This window comes from Rhinoderma darwinii, chromosome 8 (assembly GCF_050947455.1).
Source record: "Rhinoderma darwinii isolate aRhiDar2 chromosome 8, aRhiDar2.hap1, whole genome shotgun sequence".
NCBI lineage: Eukaryota > Metazoa > Chordata > Amphibia > Anura > Rhinodermatidae > Rhinoderma > Rhinoderma darwinii.
In genome coordinates this window covers 9428545-9447558 of record NC_134694.1, presented here as the reverse complement: position 1 = coordinate 9447558, position 19014 = coordinate 9428545, and the positions used below count along the sequence as shown (strand labels likewise).

The following is a 19014-nucleotide window of genomic DNA, read 5'->3' as shown; positions in this document are numbered from 1 at the left end:
TTCACACTCTTAGCAAAAAACGTCTGAAAATACGGAGCTGTTTTCAAGGGAAAACAGATCCTGATTTTCAAACGCTGTTTAATTACCTAGCGTTTTTTCACAGCGTTTTTTACGGCCCGTTGGAACAGGACGCTGTTTTTCCCATTGAAACTAATGACAAGGGCCCCTCCGAGCCATAGGCTTGGGGGACACATGGTCGCAAAAGCCCCAAAAATATGTTTTTATTGGTATTTAAGTCTGTTATGTAGTATGGTTTTGTGTTGTTGTATTTTTCTCCCCCCTTCCCCTCTTTTTTCCAAATGTAGTGGAATGGTACTTACCTTATTGGACGTCTCCTATGTAAGCTGTACAAATGGTACGAGCAAGTTCCAGTTGTTTCTATCTCCAGGCAGATGTTTCCTGGTAAACAGCTGATTGGACGAGGTCAGCTGCGCTGTTGGCAGGAGCAGGTTCCAGAATATTCTATCTCAAGGCGGTTTTCTCCTAGGTACAGCTGATTGGTTATTGGAATTCCAAAAAGGCGGGAATCTGTGCTATAAAGGAGTGAGTTTCTTCGTGGTGAAGCAGTCGTCTGGAGCCGTTTGGACTGTCGCCTACCTACCTACCTACCTACCTACCTACCTACCTACCAACCAACCAACCAACCAACCAACCAACCAACCAACCAACCAACCAACCTACCAACCTACCAACCAACCTACCAACCAACCTACCAACCAACCTACCAACCAACCTACCAACCAACCAACCTACCAACCAACCAACCTACCAACCAACCAACCTACCAACCAACCAACCAACCAACCAACCAACCAACCAACCAACCAACCAACCAACCAACCAACCAACCAACCAACCAACCAACCAACCAACCAACCAACCAACCAACCAACCAACCAACCCTGTCCTTGTTGCCCATAGCAACAAATCAGCTCAGCTTTTGTTTTTCAAGAGTAGTTTAAGAAATGAAAGCTGAGCTCTAATTGGTTGCTACGGGCAACAAGGATAGCTCTAGGGTGGCTCATATGCAGCATTTTGAGGTATTTTGCAGCAAAAAAACGATGCGGCTGAACATTTGCTGGAAGTCTACGCTAAAATATTGAACGCACGACAAAGGTGGTCTTGACAGGTATTTATTTAATTTTTTTTAATTTTTGCTGTATTTTTTAAAATCCCAGCAAGGGTTTGGTTTGGCGTATTTTCTTGTAGATTGTGGTGTTTTTTTCCAAGTGTGTCAATGTGTGTTGCAGTTTTTTATGCCGTTTTTGGTGGCATTTTTTTTTGCCGGACTCTTCTAAATCACGATATTTGAATCGCATGATCTGCAATGTAAAGGGACGCAACTTTAAAAAAAAGCAGGTATTAAAACTCACTTTTTTTTAAAAAAAAAAGCCCTAAAAAACGGATGTACAATTTTGAAAAACAAAATGGAGTTTTCTGAGAGTTTGAGGTAAGCATTACTCCCCTTGCACACAAACTTATTTTTGTGGCCGCAATTCAAATCTGCGGGTGAATTGCTGCCCCATTCATTTCAATGGGCCCATGCACACGACCGTGCATTGCCCAGGCTCGTTGAAATGAATTCACACGGCCATGTGCACGGCCCGTGATTTGCGGGTGGCCGCAGGTGGCACTCCGGGGTCGTTCGAGCCGCAAGTCACGGCCTGTGCACAACACTACGGTCGTGTGCATGAGCCATTAGGGTAAATTCACACGTAGCATATATACTGTGGATTTTCGGCAACGGATTTAGTTTGCGGAAAATCCGCCTCATAATACAGTAGCAGCGGAGTGGATTAGATTTGAACAAATGTCACCCACACGCTGCGTAAATAATGGGCGGGAAAAAATGCTCAGAAATTGACCTGTGGTGCGTTTTTTAATCTGCAGCAAGTCAATTGTATTTTCGTAAGCGCTGCTTTTGTGTTGAGGGTCTTCCCCATTGGATTCAATGTAAAACCCGCAACAGGTAGCAGAAAAGTATCATAAAATCTGATTCAGAGTGCCCATGTAACACCTAGAGTATCCACATATTAGAAATATCAGAGACAGAGAGTCCACATAAAAGAGCAAGAGTGCAACCAACCCCAGCTCTCTGGATACGTTATGGGGCCAATTTTGCTCTGTTCAAATGTGGTCTTAGGATCCTTTTACACAGCCCGGTATGGGACGTAAAAACCAGCGCCAATCATCGAGAAAGCTTGTTTATCAGCACTCGTTTGCTCCTTTCACAAGGATCAATGATCGGTAATGTATGGGGATGAACGATCACTCATCCCCATACATTTCCATCATGTTGGCACCACATCTCCCTGTTTACACAGGGAGATGTGCTGCCGACTTGCGATCATTTTATTGGCCGTGTAAACGAGCAGAACAGCCGATGAACGCTCATTTGCCCATGTAAAAGGGCCTTTAAGAAGAGGCCCACTGTAAGGCTGGGTTCACACGACTAAGTTTCAGACGTACTTCGGGCGTCCCTTTTGCCAGTCTTCTTCGTCTGTGAAGCTCTTCTATTTGTGTATTACAGGCACTATCAAGCAAGATCTACGGTGCAGAGAGCTGGACTGGACGTATCAGTGTCTGGTAGGTGATATATATATATATATATATATATATATATATATACAGTACCCTAGATTCTCAACCTCGGATAAATGTATATCAATGGGTGGATTCCATGGTCCTAGGGCAGTTCTTGCCATCCTTACCACCATGGGGGAAACCCTGAACAACGTGTACATTCCCCGGGAACCCTTTCTTCCCTGTATTAGAAGTGACAGCTCTGCTGTGTCTGTCTTCTGGGGTACCCTTGTTGGAAAACACTGCTGTAGGGGGCACTCTCACTAGCCTCATGCTGTACTTTGAATGTGCAGCACAGTGTATGATCATAGCCTTGGGAGTACTCTGCTGTCATTTATTTCAGTATGGGGAGACTTGGCTTAGAAACATTAAAGCGACATTCAAAATAAAAATTTAACTTTACATGGCAAATGTATATTAAACATACCTTCTGCCCCCCTTTTGAAAGATGTTGCCGCTTCTTGTCTGTTTTGGTGGCCCATTTCCATGTATGTAAAATGCCTGAGACTGTGGTGGCCGTTTTACATACAAGGAAAGATGGCACCAAGACTGACAAACTGCGGCACATGGTATGTTTACTACACAATCGCCATGAATAGTGAAAGTTTTGCTTTGACCCGAAGGGTCGCTTTAACACCTTAATGACCGCCCATACGCCTTTTTCGCAGCTCTGTGTCATAAGTCCGGTGGGGGAGTCCCATCAATAGCGGTTGTAGAATCTAAGTGATTTCAGAGGAAGGGGGCTCCCTCTGTTACCTTATCGGCACCCAGTTATGCGATCGTGGGGTGCCAATGGTTTTCATGGCAGCTGGAGGCCTAACAAAGGCACTAAAGTCTGCCAACAGTGTATGCCCATTAGGCACTACCAGAGGCAGGGCCTAATAGAATGACTGTCAGTTATACACTGACAGGTATAATACACTGCAATTCAGAAATATTGCAGTGTACTATAAGGCCTTGTTCACACAGTGCAGATTTGCTGCAGATTTTGCTTGCCTTTTTTAAGCCAAAGCCAGGTTTGGGTCCAGAAGAGCAGACCTACAAGGCATTCCTCTATATCTTTTTTATTTTCTGTTTAGGTTCCGTTCCTGGTTTTGGCTTGAAAGATATTGTCAAAATCTGCAGCAAATCTGCAAAAGTTTGCCTAGTTAGGCCCCATAATGGGACTAAAGAGAAAGCAAAAAATAGATCAATAAAGTTAATAATAATAAATATGATGAAAAAAATCCACACCCCCTCCTACCAAAATGCTATATTATAAAATACACAAAAAAAAAGCTACAAATGATTGGTAACGCCACGTCCATAACGACCCGAACTATAAAATGATGACATTATTTAACCGACACGGTGAGCGATGTAAAAAATTAAATAAAAAACCAATGTCAGAATTGCAGTATATACATAACAATCATACAACTCCTCAGTTTTTGCATTTTTATTGTAAATTTGTCCAAAATAGAAATTAGAGAATGATTTTTGAAATCCAATGTAAAACATAAAATCAATATAGGGCTGGGTTCACACAGAGTTTTTAGCAGGTAGAAAATCTGCCTCAAAATTCCGTTTGGAATTTTGAGGTAGATTTGGCCCTGCCTGCATGCCGTTTTTCGCGGCCTTTTTCCCTCGCGCCCAGAGAGCGCCACGGGCAAAAACGGCCCGAAATAAGTTTTCTCTGCCTCCCATTGATGTCAATAGGAGGTCAGAGACGTAAACGCCCGAAGATAGGGCATGTCCCTTCTCGCGGGAACAAAACACCTCCGCCTCCCATTGAGATCTATGGGAGGCTTTTTTGGACATTTTTTGGCGCATTTTCCGACGCAGTTTCCGTGTCAAAAACCGTGTAAAAAAACTCTGTGCGAACTGACCCTATATCTGTTTTATTCAACCTATTCAGGACGGAATTTCATTTCTGACATTTTTAATGAGTAAGTATGCCCTCTGAATGTTTCCCAGGAATTTCCACTGTATTTAAGCTTTTCAGTAGAGATTTTTCCCCGCAGATACAGGCCATTCAGATTGGATTGATAGCAGTTGGAATACCACCAGGCGCCATTATACTTTTCCGCACAGTGATTATCGGTACTTTGATCATTTTCTTTATCGTGTGTACTAAACTTTGCTTTTTTGTGGTAAGTTAGGGAGTCACCTGCAAAGAGAGAAGAGTATTAAAATATACCATGATAGACAGATATCACATAGACGTGCCAGCCTAAAGTGTATTCCTATAAAGAAGAGCGGCCATCGGAAGCCCTGAGTATCTGTACAGCCCACATTACAGTATAATGTGCTAACTTGTGCATTCTGAGACATGCAAAAAAACAGTAATGACTTTGGGTTAGAGACGTCTTCCAGATCTTTCAAATGAAAGTATTAGAACCAATGTATCTTTGTCTTGTCAGTAAGCAGGTTCTCACCAATATCGAAATCAAAAATAGGTACAACACCCCCATACCTTTCCTTGACGTCCATAGCAGCAGCACCAATGGAGATTTTATCCTCCTGGAAAATAGGTCAGACAGTATCAATTAACTACTTGTTTAATTAGGCACCCTGTATAGGATATCCGCTAGCTGGCCGATTTGTTTTTTTTTTTTCTTGTCTTCCTTGGAAGGTCAGACAGTGAAGATCCAGGATATGTTGGGAAGTAGTCCAATCTCTGGGGATAGAGGCTCCGCTGGGAGGAAGGCGTCTACAAAGCGCAGATATTTAACTTGCAGAGCACGTGATACACCAGATGGCACATATGTTTTCTGTGCGGACTGCAGGTCCAATGATGCTCCCTTGGAAGATCATCCAATATCCAACAGGAACATTCTGCTATGGATGATAAACTTTGCGAGCGATTCACTCCCAGAATTTCAAGAATCCTTATGTCAGCAAGGGGAACCTGCAGGAAAGGTACCTTCTCAGGTCCCAGGTAATATGCAAAGGGACAATACAAGATCCTCTTCTCAGAAATTATTGTTTGGGGAAGAATTCAAAATTATTGACGAGGTTTGATACCTCTACCTCCGAGTCAGATGATAACCAGGAGATTAGTCGCTTTCCATTGGATTAAGATGTCTCTTTTTGTTTAAGGCGATTAAATCGAATGAGTGGCTTCAGACTGAGATCGTGGGGGATGATGGTCTTCCCAGGAAAGTCAGAGCTTTCAAAGTGGACTCAGTAGTAATAAACCTGATGTCCAATGAATGAAAATCACCTGAAAAGGGTCCTATTTTGAATAAGAGATTTAAGACCATGTTTATCATTGAAGAGGAGCAAAAGAAGGGGTGGGGTGAGCCCCCCAAGCTGGACGTAGCCATAGCGAGACCCTATAAGCGCACAGTGATTCCGAGTGAGGATGGGTCAAACTTCCATGAGCCCAATGGATCTTCACATTTACAGTGTTGTCCAACGAGGGTACAATTTTGCTTCTGCCCAAGCCAAGGTATCCCTATCCTCGTCAGTCACTGCTAAAAACCTGGGGTCATGGCTACTCCAGATATAGGAAGACATCGACAATGGGGTGTCCAGAGATGAAATTCTTAAATATTTTAGGCAGGTCTCTTTAGCATCTGATTTCTTGTGTGATGCAGCAATCCAGCAAGTGAGATTTGGGTCTCGTGCTATGGCTCTCTCCTCTGCCGGGGGAAGAGGTCTTTGGATTAAATCGTAGTGGGCAGATACTCACTCAAAGAATTCCCTCTGTGCCAAGGAGTATATGACTAATAGGCTTTTTGGGCCAGAGTTATAATACTTGATGGAGAACCTGTCGGACAAAAAGGGGAAATCCCTTCCACATACAGGCAATCGTAAGTGGAGGTCTAGTTTTCGTGGCTCATTGAGGAATTTTATATCCAGTAAACAGGGAAGAGGAGGTAGTTCATCTTCTGGTGCCCAGAGATCAGGCTACAGACATTCTGGAGGTCGGGGAAGGGGCAACATGTCTTCTGGGAAAAAGCTGGATTTCTAATGCCAAGAAAATTCCTGTGAGAGACTATACTTCTTCTACCCCAATGGTTGTCATCAATAAAGGAACTTTGTGTGCTGAACACCATAAGATGGGGCTACTGGATAGAATTCTCCTCCAGACATTCAGACAGGTACCTCTCCACTCCCAAATTCCGCCATGAAAAACAAGTCCTCCTAGAATGGTCAATTCAAGATTTCAGAGATATGATAGATATGAGAGTATTAGTATTATGTCAGCACCCGCCATAGGGAGGGGTGTTTAGAGAGATTTAGAATGGAGACAGTTCGGTCTGCCTTAGCACTTCTAGATGAGGGAGATTTCTGTAAAGGATCTGCCAGGCACTATGTCTGGGTATACTCCCAGGATTAATCAGTCGACACCTGAGGCCAGACCTCTGAGACTGACACCTGCTCCCACCAATCAGGGTGGCAGGCTCAGGAGTGGGAGAGCCTATCGCGGCCTGGTCAGTCAGAGTTAGCTCCGCCCCCTGTCCATTTATACCTGCCGTTTTCTCTTCCTCCTTGCTTGTTATTCTCTTGGATTCCTGGCCCCACTGCTGCCTTGCTCCAGCCTGCTTCTGCCGTGCTTCTGCCTTGCTTCAGTTCAGTTTATCCTGCGTTGCTCTGCCCCTGGCTTGCTTCTGCTCCGTGCTCCCGTTTGTATACTCCACTACTTCCTGATCCTGACTGGCTCTTTCCCGCTCCGTTTCCTCGCGGCGTTCCGTGGGCTACTGTATTCCCTTGCGTGTTCCCTGTTTGTACCCCCTTGCACTTAGACAGCGTAGGGACCGCCGCCCAGTTGTACCCCGTCGCCTAGGGCGGGTCGTTGCAAGTAGGCAGGGACAGGGCGGTGGGTAGATTAGGGCTCACTTGTTCCCTTCACCTCCTTCCGCCATTACATAATAACAAGCCCTTACCTAGTCTACCATTTCTTCTACGCTGACGCTATAATGGACCCCCTTGAGACCCTAACCCAGCAGATGCAGGGCCTCTCCCTACAGGTCCAGGCCCTGGCTCAGAGGGTCAATCAGTCTGACGCTGCCTTTGTAGTACCCCTCACCTCACCTTTAGAACCCAACCTCCAGTTACCTGACCGGTTCTCAGGGGACCGTAAGACTTTTCTCTCCTTCCGGGAGAGTTGCAGACTTTATTTCCGCCTAAGACCTCACTCCTCAGGTTCCGAGAACCAGCGGGTGGGTATCATTATATCCCGACTCCAGGAAGGGCCCCAAGAGTGGGCCTTCTCCTTGGCTCCTGACGCCCCTGAACTTTCCTCCGTTGATCGGTTTTTCTCTGCCCTCGGTCTCATTTACGACGAGACTGACAGGACTGCCTTAGCCGAGAGTCAGCTGGTGACCTTACGTCAGGGTAGGAGACCTGTTGAGGAATACTGTGCTGATTTTAGAAAGTGGTGCGTAGCTTCCCGGTGGAACGACCCGGCCCTAAAGTGCCAGTTTAGGTTAGGATTATCTGACGCCCTGAAGGATCTGCTGGTTAGCTACCCCTCTTCTGACTCCCTAGACCAGATTATGGCCCTAGCAGTACGACTTGACCGACGTCTCAGGGAACGTCAGCTTGAACGTTTCAATGTTTTCCCCTCTGACTGCCCTGCGATTCCCCCCGAGGTCCCGTCTCCTCGCTCTTCCACGGAGGACTCGGAGGTACCTATGCAACTCGGGGCCTCCATGTCCCCTCGACAACGTAGAGAGTTTCGCAGGAAGAATGGTCTCTGCTTCTATTGTGGGGACGACAAGCATCTACTGAACACCTGTCCCAGGCGCAAGAATAAGCAGCCGGAAAACTTCCGCGCCTAAGTGATCATCGGGGAGGTCACTTGGGCGCACAGGTATTTCCCGTTAATACTAAACGCAATAAGATTTTGATTCCCTTTCAGGTCTCGTTTGCTGGCCGGTCTGCCACTGGCAGTGCCTTCGTGGATTCGGGCTCATCTGCTAATATCATGTCTGTGGAATTTGCTATGTCTCTAGAGATGCCTTTTATTGATTTACCTTATCCTATCCCCGTAGTGGGTATCGACTCCACTCCTCTTGCTAATGGTTATTTTACTCAGCATACTCCTGTTTTTGAACTCCGTGTTGGCTCCATGCATTTGGAGCAGTGCTCTGTACTGGTGATGCAGGGATTATCGTCCGATCTGGTATTAGGTCTTCCCTGGTTGCAGCTGCATAATCCCACGTTTGATTGGAATACTGGGGATCTCACCAAATGGGGTAGTGAATGCCTGATGTCATGTCTTTCGGTTAACTCTATTTCTCCCCGGGAGGAGGTAAACACGCTTCCTGAGTTTGTTCAGGACTTCGCTGATGTGTTTTCTAAGGAGGCCTCCGAGGTGTTGCCCCCTCATAGAGATTACGATTGCGCCATCGATTTGGTGCCTGATGCCAAGCTTCCTAAGGGGAGGATATTTAATCTTTCATGTCCTGAACGTAAAGCTATGAGGGAGTATATCCAAGAATGCCTGGCCAAGGGTTTCATTCGCCCCTCGACTTCTCCTGTAGGTGCTGGCTTCTTCTTCGTGGGGAAGAAGGATGGTGGTCTTAGGCCGTGCATTGATTATCGGAACTTGAATAAGGTCACAGTAAGGAACCAGTATCCCCTGCCTTTGATTCCGGATCTTTTTAATCAGGTTCAGGGGGCCCAATGGTTCTCTAAGTTCGATCTACGGGGGGCGTATAACCTTATCCGCATCAAAGAGGGGGATGAGTGGAAAACTGCGTTCAACACGCCCGAAGGTCATTTCGAATACCTAGTCATGCCCTTTGGGTTGTGTAATGCCCCTGCCGTCTTCCAGAATTTTATTAATGAAATCCTGAGAGATTACCTGGGTAATTTTCTTGTAGTGTACCTTGATGACATACTGGTGTTTTCCAAGGACTGGTCCTCGCACGTGGAGCATGTCAGGAAGGTCCTCCAGGTCCTTCGGGAAAATAATCTGTTTGCGAAGACCGAAAAATGTGTGTTTGGGGTACAGGAAATACCATTTTTAGGTCAAATCCTCACTCCTCATGAATTCCGCATGGACCCTGCCAAGGTTCAGGCTGTGGCGGAATGGGTCCAACCTGCCTCCCTGAAGGCGCTACAGTGTTTTTTGGGATTCGCTAACTATTACAGGAGATTTATTGCCAACTTCTCGGTCGTCGCTAAGCCTCTTACGGACCTCACTCGCAAGGGTGCTGATGTCCTCCATTGGCCCCCTGAGGCCGTCCAGGCTTTTGAGACCCTCAAGAAGTGCTTTATCTCGGCCCCCGTGCTGGTTCAGCCCAACCAAAGGGAGCCATTTATTGTGGAGGTTGACGCGTCCGAGGTGGGAGTGGGTGCCGTCTTGTCCCAGGGTACCAGCTCCCTCACCCATCTCCGCCCCTGTGCTTACTTCTCTAGGAAGTTTTCGTCCACGGAGTGTAACTATGATATTGGCAACCGCGAACTTTTAGCCATTAAATGGGCTTTTGAAGAGTGGCGTCACTTCTTGGAGGGGGCCAGACACCAGGTAACGGTCCTTACTGACCACAAGAATCTGGTTTTCCTAGAATCTGCCCGGAGGCTTAATCCTAGACAAGCTCGTTGGGCACTATTCTTTACCAGATTTAATTTCTTGGTTACCTATAGGGCTGGGTCCAAAAATATTAAGGCTGATGCACTGTCACGTAGTTTCATGGCTAATCCTCCTTCTGAGAAGGATCCTGCTTGTATTTTACCCCCTGGTATAATTGTTTCTGCCACTGATTCTGACTTAGCCTCTGACATCGCGGCTGATCAAGGTTCAGCTCCCGGGAACCTCCCTGGGGACAAACTGTTTGTCCCCCTGCAATACCGGCTAAGGGTGCTCAGGGAAAACCATGACTCCGCTCTATCTGGTCATCCTGGCATCTTGGGTACCAAACTCCTCATTACCAGAAACTATTGGTGGCCTGGGTTGACTAAAGACGTTAGGGCTTACGTCGCCGCTTGTGAGGTCTGTGCTAGGTCCAAGACCCCTAGGTCCCGACCTGCGGGCTTACTACGTTCCTTGCCCATTCCCCAGAGACCTTGGACCCATATCTCCATGGATTTTATCACCGATTTGCCTCCATCTCAGGGCAAGTCGGTGGTGTGGGTGGTAGTAGACCGCTTCAGCAAGATGTGCCACTTTGTGCCCCTTAAGAAACTACCTAACGCCAAGACGTTTGTTTGTTTGTGAAACACATTTTGCGTCTCCATGGGGCCCCAGTCAATATCGTTTCGGACAGAGGGGTACAATTTGTTTCCTTATTTTGGAGAGCTTTTTGTAAAAAATTGGAGATTGATCTGTCCTTCTCCTCCGCCTTCCATCCCGAAACTAATGGCCAAACGGAAAGGACTAACCAATCCCTGGAACAATATTTAAGGTGTTTCATTTCTGACTGTCAATTTGATTGGGTCTCATTCCTTCCCCTCGCCGAATTTTCCCTGAATAACCGGGTCAGTAACTCGTCAGGGGTCTCCCCGTTTTTCTGTAATTTCGGGTTTAATCCTAGGTTCTCCTCCGTTTCCCCTGGTGGTTCCAATAATCCCGAGGTAGAGGACGTTCATCGGGAACTGTGCACAGTCTGGGCCCAGGTTCAGAAGAACCTAGAGGCGTCCCAGAGCGTACAAAAGATTCAGGCTGATTGTAGACGTTCTGCTAACCCCCGGTTTGTCGTCGGGGATCTTGTGTGGTTGTCGTCGAGGAACTTGCGCTTTAAGGTCCCGTCCAGGAAGTTTGCTCCCCGATTTATTGGACCTTATAAGGTCATTGAAGTCCTCAACCCTGTATCCTTCCGTCTGGAGCTGCCCCCATCCTTTCGTATGCACGACGTCTTCCATGCCTCCCTCCTGAAACGCTGCTCCCCGTCCTGGTCCCCCTCGAGGAAACCTCCTGTTCCCGTTCTCACCCCTGAGGGGGTGGAATTCGAGGTGGCCAAGATTGTGGACAGTAGGATGATCCAGGGCTCCCTCCAGTACCTGGTCCATTGGAGAGGATACGGGCCGGAGGAGAAGACCTGGGTTCCTGCTCGAGATGTTCACGCTGGGGTATTGATCACGAGGTTCCACCTTCTCTTCCCCACTAAACCGGGTCCTCTTAGTAAGGGTCCGGTGGCCCCTCATAAAGGGGGGAGTACTGTAAAGGATCTGCCAGGCACTATGTCTGGGTATACTCCCAGGATTAATCAGTCGACACCTGAGGCCAGACCTCTGAGACTGACACCTGCTCCCACCAATCAGGGTGGCAGGCTCAGGAGTGGGAGAGCCTATCGCGGCCTGGTCAGTCAGAGTTAGCTCCGCCCCCTGTCCATTTATACCTGCCGTTTTCTCTTCCTCCTTGCTTGTTATTCTCTTGGATTCCTGGCCCCACTGCTGCCTTGCTCCAGCCTGCTTCTGCCGTGCTTCTGCCTTGCTTCAGTTCCGTTTATCCTGCGTTGCTCTGCCCCTGGCTTGCTTCTGCTCCGTGCTCCCGTTTGTATACTCCACTACTTCCTGATCCTGACTGGCTCTTTCCCGCTCCGTTTCCTCGCGGCGTTCCGTGGGCTACTGTATTCCCTTGCGTGTTCCCTGTTTGTACCCCCTTGCACTTAGACAGCGTAGGGACCGCCGCCCAGTTGTACCCCGTCGCCTAGGGCGGGTCGTTGCAAGTAGGCAGGGACAGGGCGGTGGGTAGATTAGGGCTCACTTGTTCCCTTCACCTCCTTCTGCCATTACAATTTCCTTGCCACTATAGACATGAACAATGCGTATTTGCATGTCACCATCCATCTTGACCACAAAAGATTTCTACGTATTGCTGTGTGGATAAAAGGGGAGCTGCATCATCTCCAGTTCACCTCGCTCCTGTTCAGAATTTCATCGGCTCCGCACACCTTCACAAAGATTGTTGTCACAGTGCTAGCAGGTCTGATAGAAGAAGGGATCACGATTGTTCCCTACCTAGAGAACTGACTGGTGAAGGCCAGATCTGCAGAGGTTTTGAAGACACATCTGCACACTATATTTACCTACATCCAGTCTCTAGTGTGGCTCATAAATTGGGAGAAATCCTATATTCTTCCCTCGCAGACAAAGCAGTTTCTCTGTTTCATCTTGGACACCAACTCAATGGTGATATCTCTTCCTCCAGACAAACTGAAGAAGATTCAGGATGCTGCCCAAGATCTCAGCAAGCCCAAACGGGTGCTTATCCGTGTCATGATGAAGGTCTTATGACAGCGGCCATCGACACGTAAGAATACTGGTCGAAGGGAGTCTGGTTTTCTCAATTAATGACCATGAGCATAGGAGTCTTCTGGAGACTGCCCCTGATTCCACACCTGGTGTCACAGGACAGCCGATGTTGTCCACACCTCGATTGTCTCCATCTGACGATTCAAAGTGGGGATAACAAAGCCTGTCCAAGACAAGAGGGAATCTAGACTGTAGGAGAATATTAATGACCACCTCGGACAACCCAGAGGTAGGAACACAAACAAGACCTATCTAAGGATTATGATAGCTTTTGTCAGGGTGCAAAAACAAACAGGTCTTTTCAAAACATCCTTCTCTCCGGGATATCCTGAGTTTTCTGCAAAAGTGGGGTTGACAGGGGCCTTAAACCTACCATGATCAGAGTGCAGATTTCTGCCTTGTCGGCAGTTCTGGGAAGAAATTGTCAGGTGAAGCCTTAATACAAGGTTTATCAAAGCCGTCCAGAAAATCTGGCCTACCATCTCTGATCCAGTTCCAAAATGGGATCTTTCTCTTGTCTTGGACAGGCTTTGTTATCCCCACTTTGTATCCTTGCAGAACATTAACATAAAACATCTAACTCTCAAGGTCTGTTTCCTGGTGGCTATAATGTCTGCAAAACGTGTTAGTGCGATACAGGCATTGGGCGCTGTTGAACCTTATCTCATTTTTCTCCAAGGCCGGGTCTTGCTCATAACTCTACCTTCATTCCTACGGTGCCTTCACTCCAGAATATTAACCAGAAAATTTAACTGCTGTCTTCTACCCAGTTCCCTCCTGAAAGGAAGAGAAAAAACTCCATTCCTCGGATGTTCGAGGGCTTTGGAAGTCTATCTGATTTGCACTGATGAGTTTAGGAGGTTGGATCATCTTTTTATCTCCTTCCATGGCAGAAGTAGAGGAGAGGAAGATCCCTAGAGCAACCCTGTCAGGATGGACAAGGGAAGTGATTACCATCTGCTATAACCAAGCAGGACTTCGGGCCCCATGACCTATTAGAGCCCATTCGACTCAGGTAAGTGTCACGTCTTGGGCCGAGAGAAATTATGTTCCACTTGACCAGCTCTACAGGACTGCCTCATGGATTACACCTCATATGTTTGTATATCATTATAGACTAGACAACAGAAGAGCTGGGGAAGAAGCCTTTGGTTGAGTGGTGTTAGAGTCTGCGGTTAAAGGACGGGTGTCGCGAAAAAAAAATTTTTTATATCAATTTGCTTTTAGTGTTTTATTAAAAAATGTTTTATTTATTTGTGTGTTTGTGTTTTACTTTTTTTTATTTTTGCACTTTTTCTTGTCTATGGGGGCTGGCATTTTTTTTCCCATCTCTGTATGTGTCGATTAACGACACATACAGACATGGAATACGGCACATACAGCCCCATAGAGAATGCTAACGGGACCCGTTCCATTCACTATGCTGTACGCCGTCTGTGTGGGAACGGCGCATGCGCCGCTCCCACACAGTCCAAATGGAAGGTCTTCGGCCGAGCGACGTCCGGCGCCATTTTCTTGTGGACCGGAAGCCGCGGCCGGACAGTAAGATTACTACTTCCGGTCGCGGCTTCCGGACTTGTGTTCTAATGCAAGCACTTGGAGCAGACGGAGCGGACGGACCGGGGGGAGCGGCGGCGGCAGGAGCAGGTAAGTTATTTCTATGTATGTTCATGTTTTACTGTGTGTTTACTACTGTATGTAAACCTACTACACTGTGTGTTAGCTCAAAAAATGGCGACACACAGTGTAGGAGGTTTGACATTCAATCCCTTCCTTTCTCCTGGCACTAGCCAGGATAAGGGAGGGGGGATTCTGTGAGCTCACTAGAGCGAGTGAGTATTCTCAAATTTTGCAGCATAAAGCAATGAGGTTGCTTTACCATATGCCGATGCTGCAATTTTGGGAATTGCTCCATCTAGTGACCAGCACTGGGAAATGTTATAAATTAGAATCTAATTTATAATATTCCCTGACTCGTAAAAAAATTAGAACAATGTTTAATCATTTCTACACTAACTGTTTAACTAAAAAAAATTTCTAGCGACACATTCCCTTTAATAGTAACCCATCCTAAGATGAATAATTGCTAAATCCCCATTGGTGCTGCTGCTATGGACGTCAAGGAACGCGTCATTTGTATTTACCATAAATTCTATTTCCTTTAGTCCAACCAGCAGCACTGCTCTCCTGCCCAATAAAGGTTGTTATTTTTAGTTCAGGAAGCTTTGAGTATTGTCATTACTTGGTAGTACACAATGCGGCTAACTAACGGATATCCTATATAGGGTGCCTAATTAATTAGTTAATTGATACTGTCTGTGCTATATTCCAGGTGGATAAAATCCCCATTGGTTCTGCTGCTCGGACTAAAGGAAAGAGAATTGATGGTGAGTAGAAAATACACCTTTTCTTTCCACCAGCGACATGCATTTGTGATAACAGTGAGAGCCACAATGCCCGATAAGACAGCCGGTGTCCCATAAGTGCCAACCACATTTTCCTAGTTCTAGTTGCAGCATCCCCATAAGGGACAGCTACAGTGCCCTAGTGCCAGGTGCAGCATCCCTATAAGGCACAGCCACAGTGCCCTAGTGCCAGGTGCAGCATCCCTATAAGGCACAGCCACAGTGCCCTAGTGGCAGGTGCAGCATCCCTATAAGGGACAGCCACAGTGCCCTAGTGCCAGATGCAGCATCCCTCTAAGGGACAGCCACAGCACCCAATGAAGCATCCTTAGGTTATGTTCACACTGAGTTTTTTTGCAGGCAGAAAATTCTGCAATTTTGAGGAAGATATTGATCTGCCTGCACACCGTTTGCCGTGTTTTTCGCAGCGTTTTTCGCCCGTGGCCATTGAGCGCCGATGGGCAAAAACGCAGCGAAATACGCTTTCTCTGCCTCCCATTGGTGTGAAAGGGAGTTGAGATATGTAAACGACTGAAGATAGGGCATGTCGCCTCTTCCTCCCATTGAAATCAATGGGAGGCATTTTCGGCCGTTGTTTGGCGCGTTTTCCGATGCGGTTTCCGCGTCAAAATACGTGTAAAAAAACTCAGTGTGAACTGACCCTTATAAGGGACAGCCACAGTGCCCGATGCAGCATCCTTATAAGGGACAGCCACAGTGCCCGGTGCAGCATCCTTATAAGGGACAGCCACAGTACCCTAGTGCCAGGTGTAGCATCCCTATAAGGGACAGACACAGTGCACTACTGCCAGGTACAGCATACCCATAAATGCCCGGCTCATTACTCCACTGCCAGGTGCACATCCCTCTAAGTGGCAGCCACAGTTCCCCAAAAGAGTCAGCATGATCATAAGTGCCATAGCCAGTGTCTTCATATCAGTACATCCTCCATGCTCCCATGCTATCTGACATGTAACCAATCAGAGTAAAGCCTTTATTAAGATTGGTTTAAACTTGTGCCAAAAGTCATGTATCTGAAGTGCTGGCATGACATCTCTTCTGCAAAATATGGAGTAAGTGGATCTTTCACACAATTCATTTTTTTTCTAACCACCTGAAATGTTGGAAGGTTTGGTAAGACGTGCAGAGATGCAACTTGACGCTCCTGGCCCCCGTTGCAAATTATATAACAGGGCTCCCACCTACCATGTGTGATTTTTAACACTGACGTCTTCTTCTGTGTCAGAGCTTTTGGGGGCCCTAAGACTCCAGGGCCCAAGTGCAACTGCTACCTCTGTACCACATATAACTACACCCTTGGAGATATCAAGCAATTGTTTTTTGGACTTCCCTTCCAGTTTAGCTGCATTTTGGACACACGCTCAAGGACCAATTTTTAATGGAAAGCCAATTGATCAAACACTTTGTTTTATTCAATGTGGGCAATGGTAGAGGACACAAAGATGGCGTGCAAATGGTTCTCTTACCTGCAGTACCTTCTATGAATTGACCGAAGTGCAATGTGTAGGAGTTTGTTTCGCCATCAATTTGGAAATTTTTGTATGAGGAGTAGGTTTGATTATTGTCAAAATCCTCTAAATCCACACGGAGCTGAAACCTACCTATCAGATCAAAAAGAAATATCAGACAGTGACATGGTTACTCAATGGACAGTATTTAAAGGCAACCCAAATCTAAAAATTATTACAGGAAAAGATAAAGTAAATATAGTATGAGTCCTTAGAAGTCCATTAATCCATTAGCTCCATGCCCACACAACTTCGACCTGAAGACCTGGCTAATCTGAGACAAACTGGATGCCAGAGTTGTGCTGACTGACAACTCTGTAGTTGTTAGTTATTGTTTTTCTAGGAACCAGATTGTCAGACATATCTATGATCTCAGATGCTAGGGACAAAATATGTGTATGCTATGACTAAATACAGGTGTGTTCGAAACTCATAAGCATCTGAAAATGTGGACCTCTTACTGCAGCATGTATTAATGGATTTCTAATAAAGAAAATTATTTTTAATTGGAAGGAAGTCCTGGATCAAATCCTGTGTCATTGGTATTACCCGCTGACCTTGTAAGTCAGCGAAGCATCCCTACACTCCAAACATTTAAAGACACAACATTGGCGCTAAGGGAAGGGTAAGCATTGAATATTTACTCATACTGTATATCCCAGAAAACTGGAAACTGCTGTGTCTCAGGCAGTAGCTCTTCTCAGTGAGCTACTGGTGCTGCTGGACAGCTCCAATGCTGAATCTATTGTCTAGGTTCTCTTGATTCTTGCCTCTCTGGATTCCTTGCCTTGATTGCCTGATAAGTCTTCCCTTTTGGCTTCCTATATAAGCCTGGCCCTTTCACTTCTCCCTGGCCAGACCATTGAGCTTCCTTCCTCTACTTTACTTTCTCCCTCTGTACACACTATTGTTGGTCATTTGTGTAGCGAACTTTGATTGTTTCCTGACCACGCCCCTGCCTCATGCTACAACCTGTTGCTGCTTATCCGTGTACCGAACCTGAACTGTTACTTGAATACTCTTGCTATTATCACCCTCCTTCCAGATGGTTTCAGCCACTGGACTCTGAATCTGCTACAGACCTTGGCAGATGCTCAACTATAAGATGGATCGGCAGCAGATTCTATGCGATCCCCCATGCCAGCCAAAATCAGAAAAATCACTAAGATCATTATTGGGGACATTTATTAAAACTCTGACAAAGAATTCAGTAAAGCAATAATGACTGCAGCATTGATACAATGACCAGGACTTGATCTCTACCTTTAGATGTAAGTCGGTGAATATTCTCATTGCCCAACCAGAACTCACTAAGTTGACTACCAAATCCCCTTTTGTAGGTTTTCCAGTCTTGGTAAAAGTCTACTGAACCGTCAACACGTCTCTGAAACACCTGGAAAGAAAAGGGGATTTATTATTCTTATCTCTGTACTGCAGTTTCTTCATATTCTCTTACTCAAATCAGAACCAAAAGCAGGACTGCCACGAGTAGATTACATTCCACATGGTTGCCCATTGAACTTGTCAGGCAACTATAGAACGCCATTTATGACTGTCTATCGTATTGCTCTTTAGTGACAAAAAATTACAAAGAAGGTTACATAAAATCGCAATACATAAAATCGCAATGTGCTCAGTAAAAGTTTCAAGATGGCAACCACAGATCTAGGACATCCCGTTATACCATACATTATATGTATATAGGCTTAAAGGGAGTCTTGGGTATTTAATGTGGCAAGATACAACCGGGGCTACCACTGTCTTATTAGCTCCTCACATGCCCATGTTAACTAGGAAAGGGATCGGTAATCAAATAGGGTGGCTGCAGAGTTGGACTTTATATACACAATCTAAATTTTCCATTAAAGGGGTTTTCTGGGATTTTACATTAATTAACCCCCACCGATCACTCTTAGTTTCCCTATACTGCTAAACAATCTGTTGCCCACCACGAAAACATTCCTTTTCCCCCTACCTTACCTTTCCTTCCTACCTTACCTTTCCTTCCTACCTTACCTTTCAACCTTTTTTAGTACATCTTTTACCTTCTACCCCTTTAAAGGGGTTGTCCACTACCAGACAAGTGATGACCTATCCACCAAATAGGTCATCAGTATATGATCTTTGGGCGTCTGACACCCGGACCCCACACCGATCAGCCGCTCCAGCTGCCTCCGGGTACTGGTTGTCCATGCCAGAAGCAGATGGCTCAGGTCAAGTGAATAGGAGCAGAGCTGTAGTTCTGCAGCACGAACGCTATGCAATTTACGAAGCCAACTACTTCCGTCTCCGTACATTGGACACTG

The 19014-nt window shown here is 46.2% G+C and overlaps 1 protein-coding gene across 2 annotated transcripts in view; it reads right to left on the bottom strand.

Moving 5' to 3' along the window:
- Window positions 1–4006: 4006 nt before the first annotated feature.
- Window positions 4007–19014, bottom strand: part of LOC142659158 (ficolin-1-A-like) — a 29086-nt gene continuing 14078 nt past the window's right edge. Inside the window, exons 10-12 of one of the 2 annotated variants that reach the window (XM_075834977.1) lie at window positions 17972–18101; window positions 16667–16801; window positions 4007–4732 (exon numbers count right to left, since the gene is read on the bottom strand). In XM_075834977.1, coding sequence (XP_075691092.1) covers window positions 4473–4732; window positions 16667–16801; window positions 17972–18101 — 525 coding nt within the window. In that variant the 3' untranslated portion in view covers window positions 4007–4472. The remainder of the gene's footprint in view (window positions 4733–16666; window positions 16802–17971; window positions 18102–19014) is intronic. The other variant, XM_075834978.1, reaches the window with a different exon arrangement.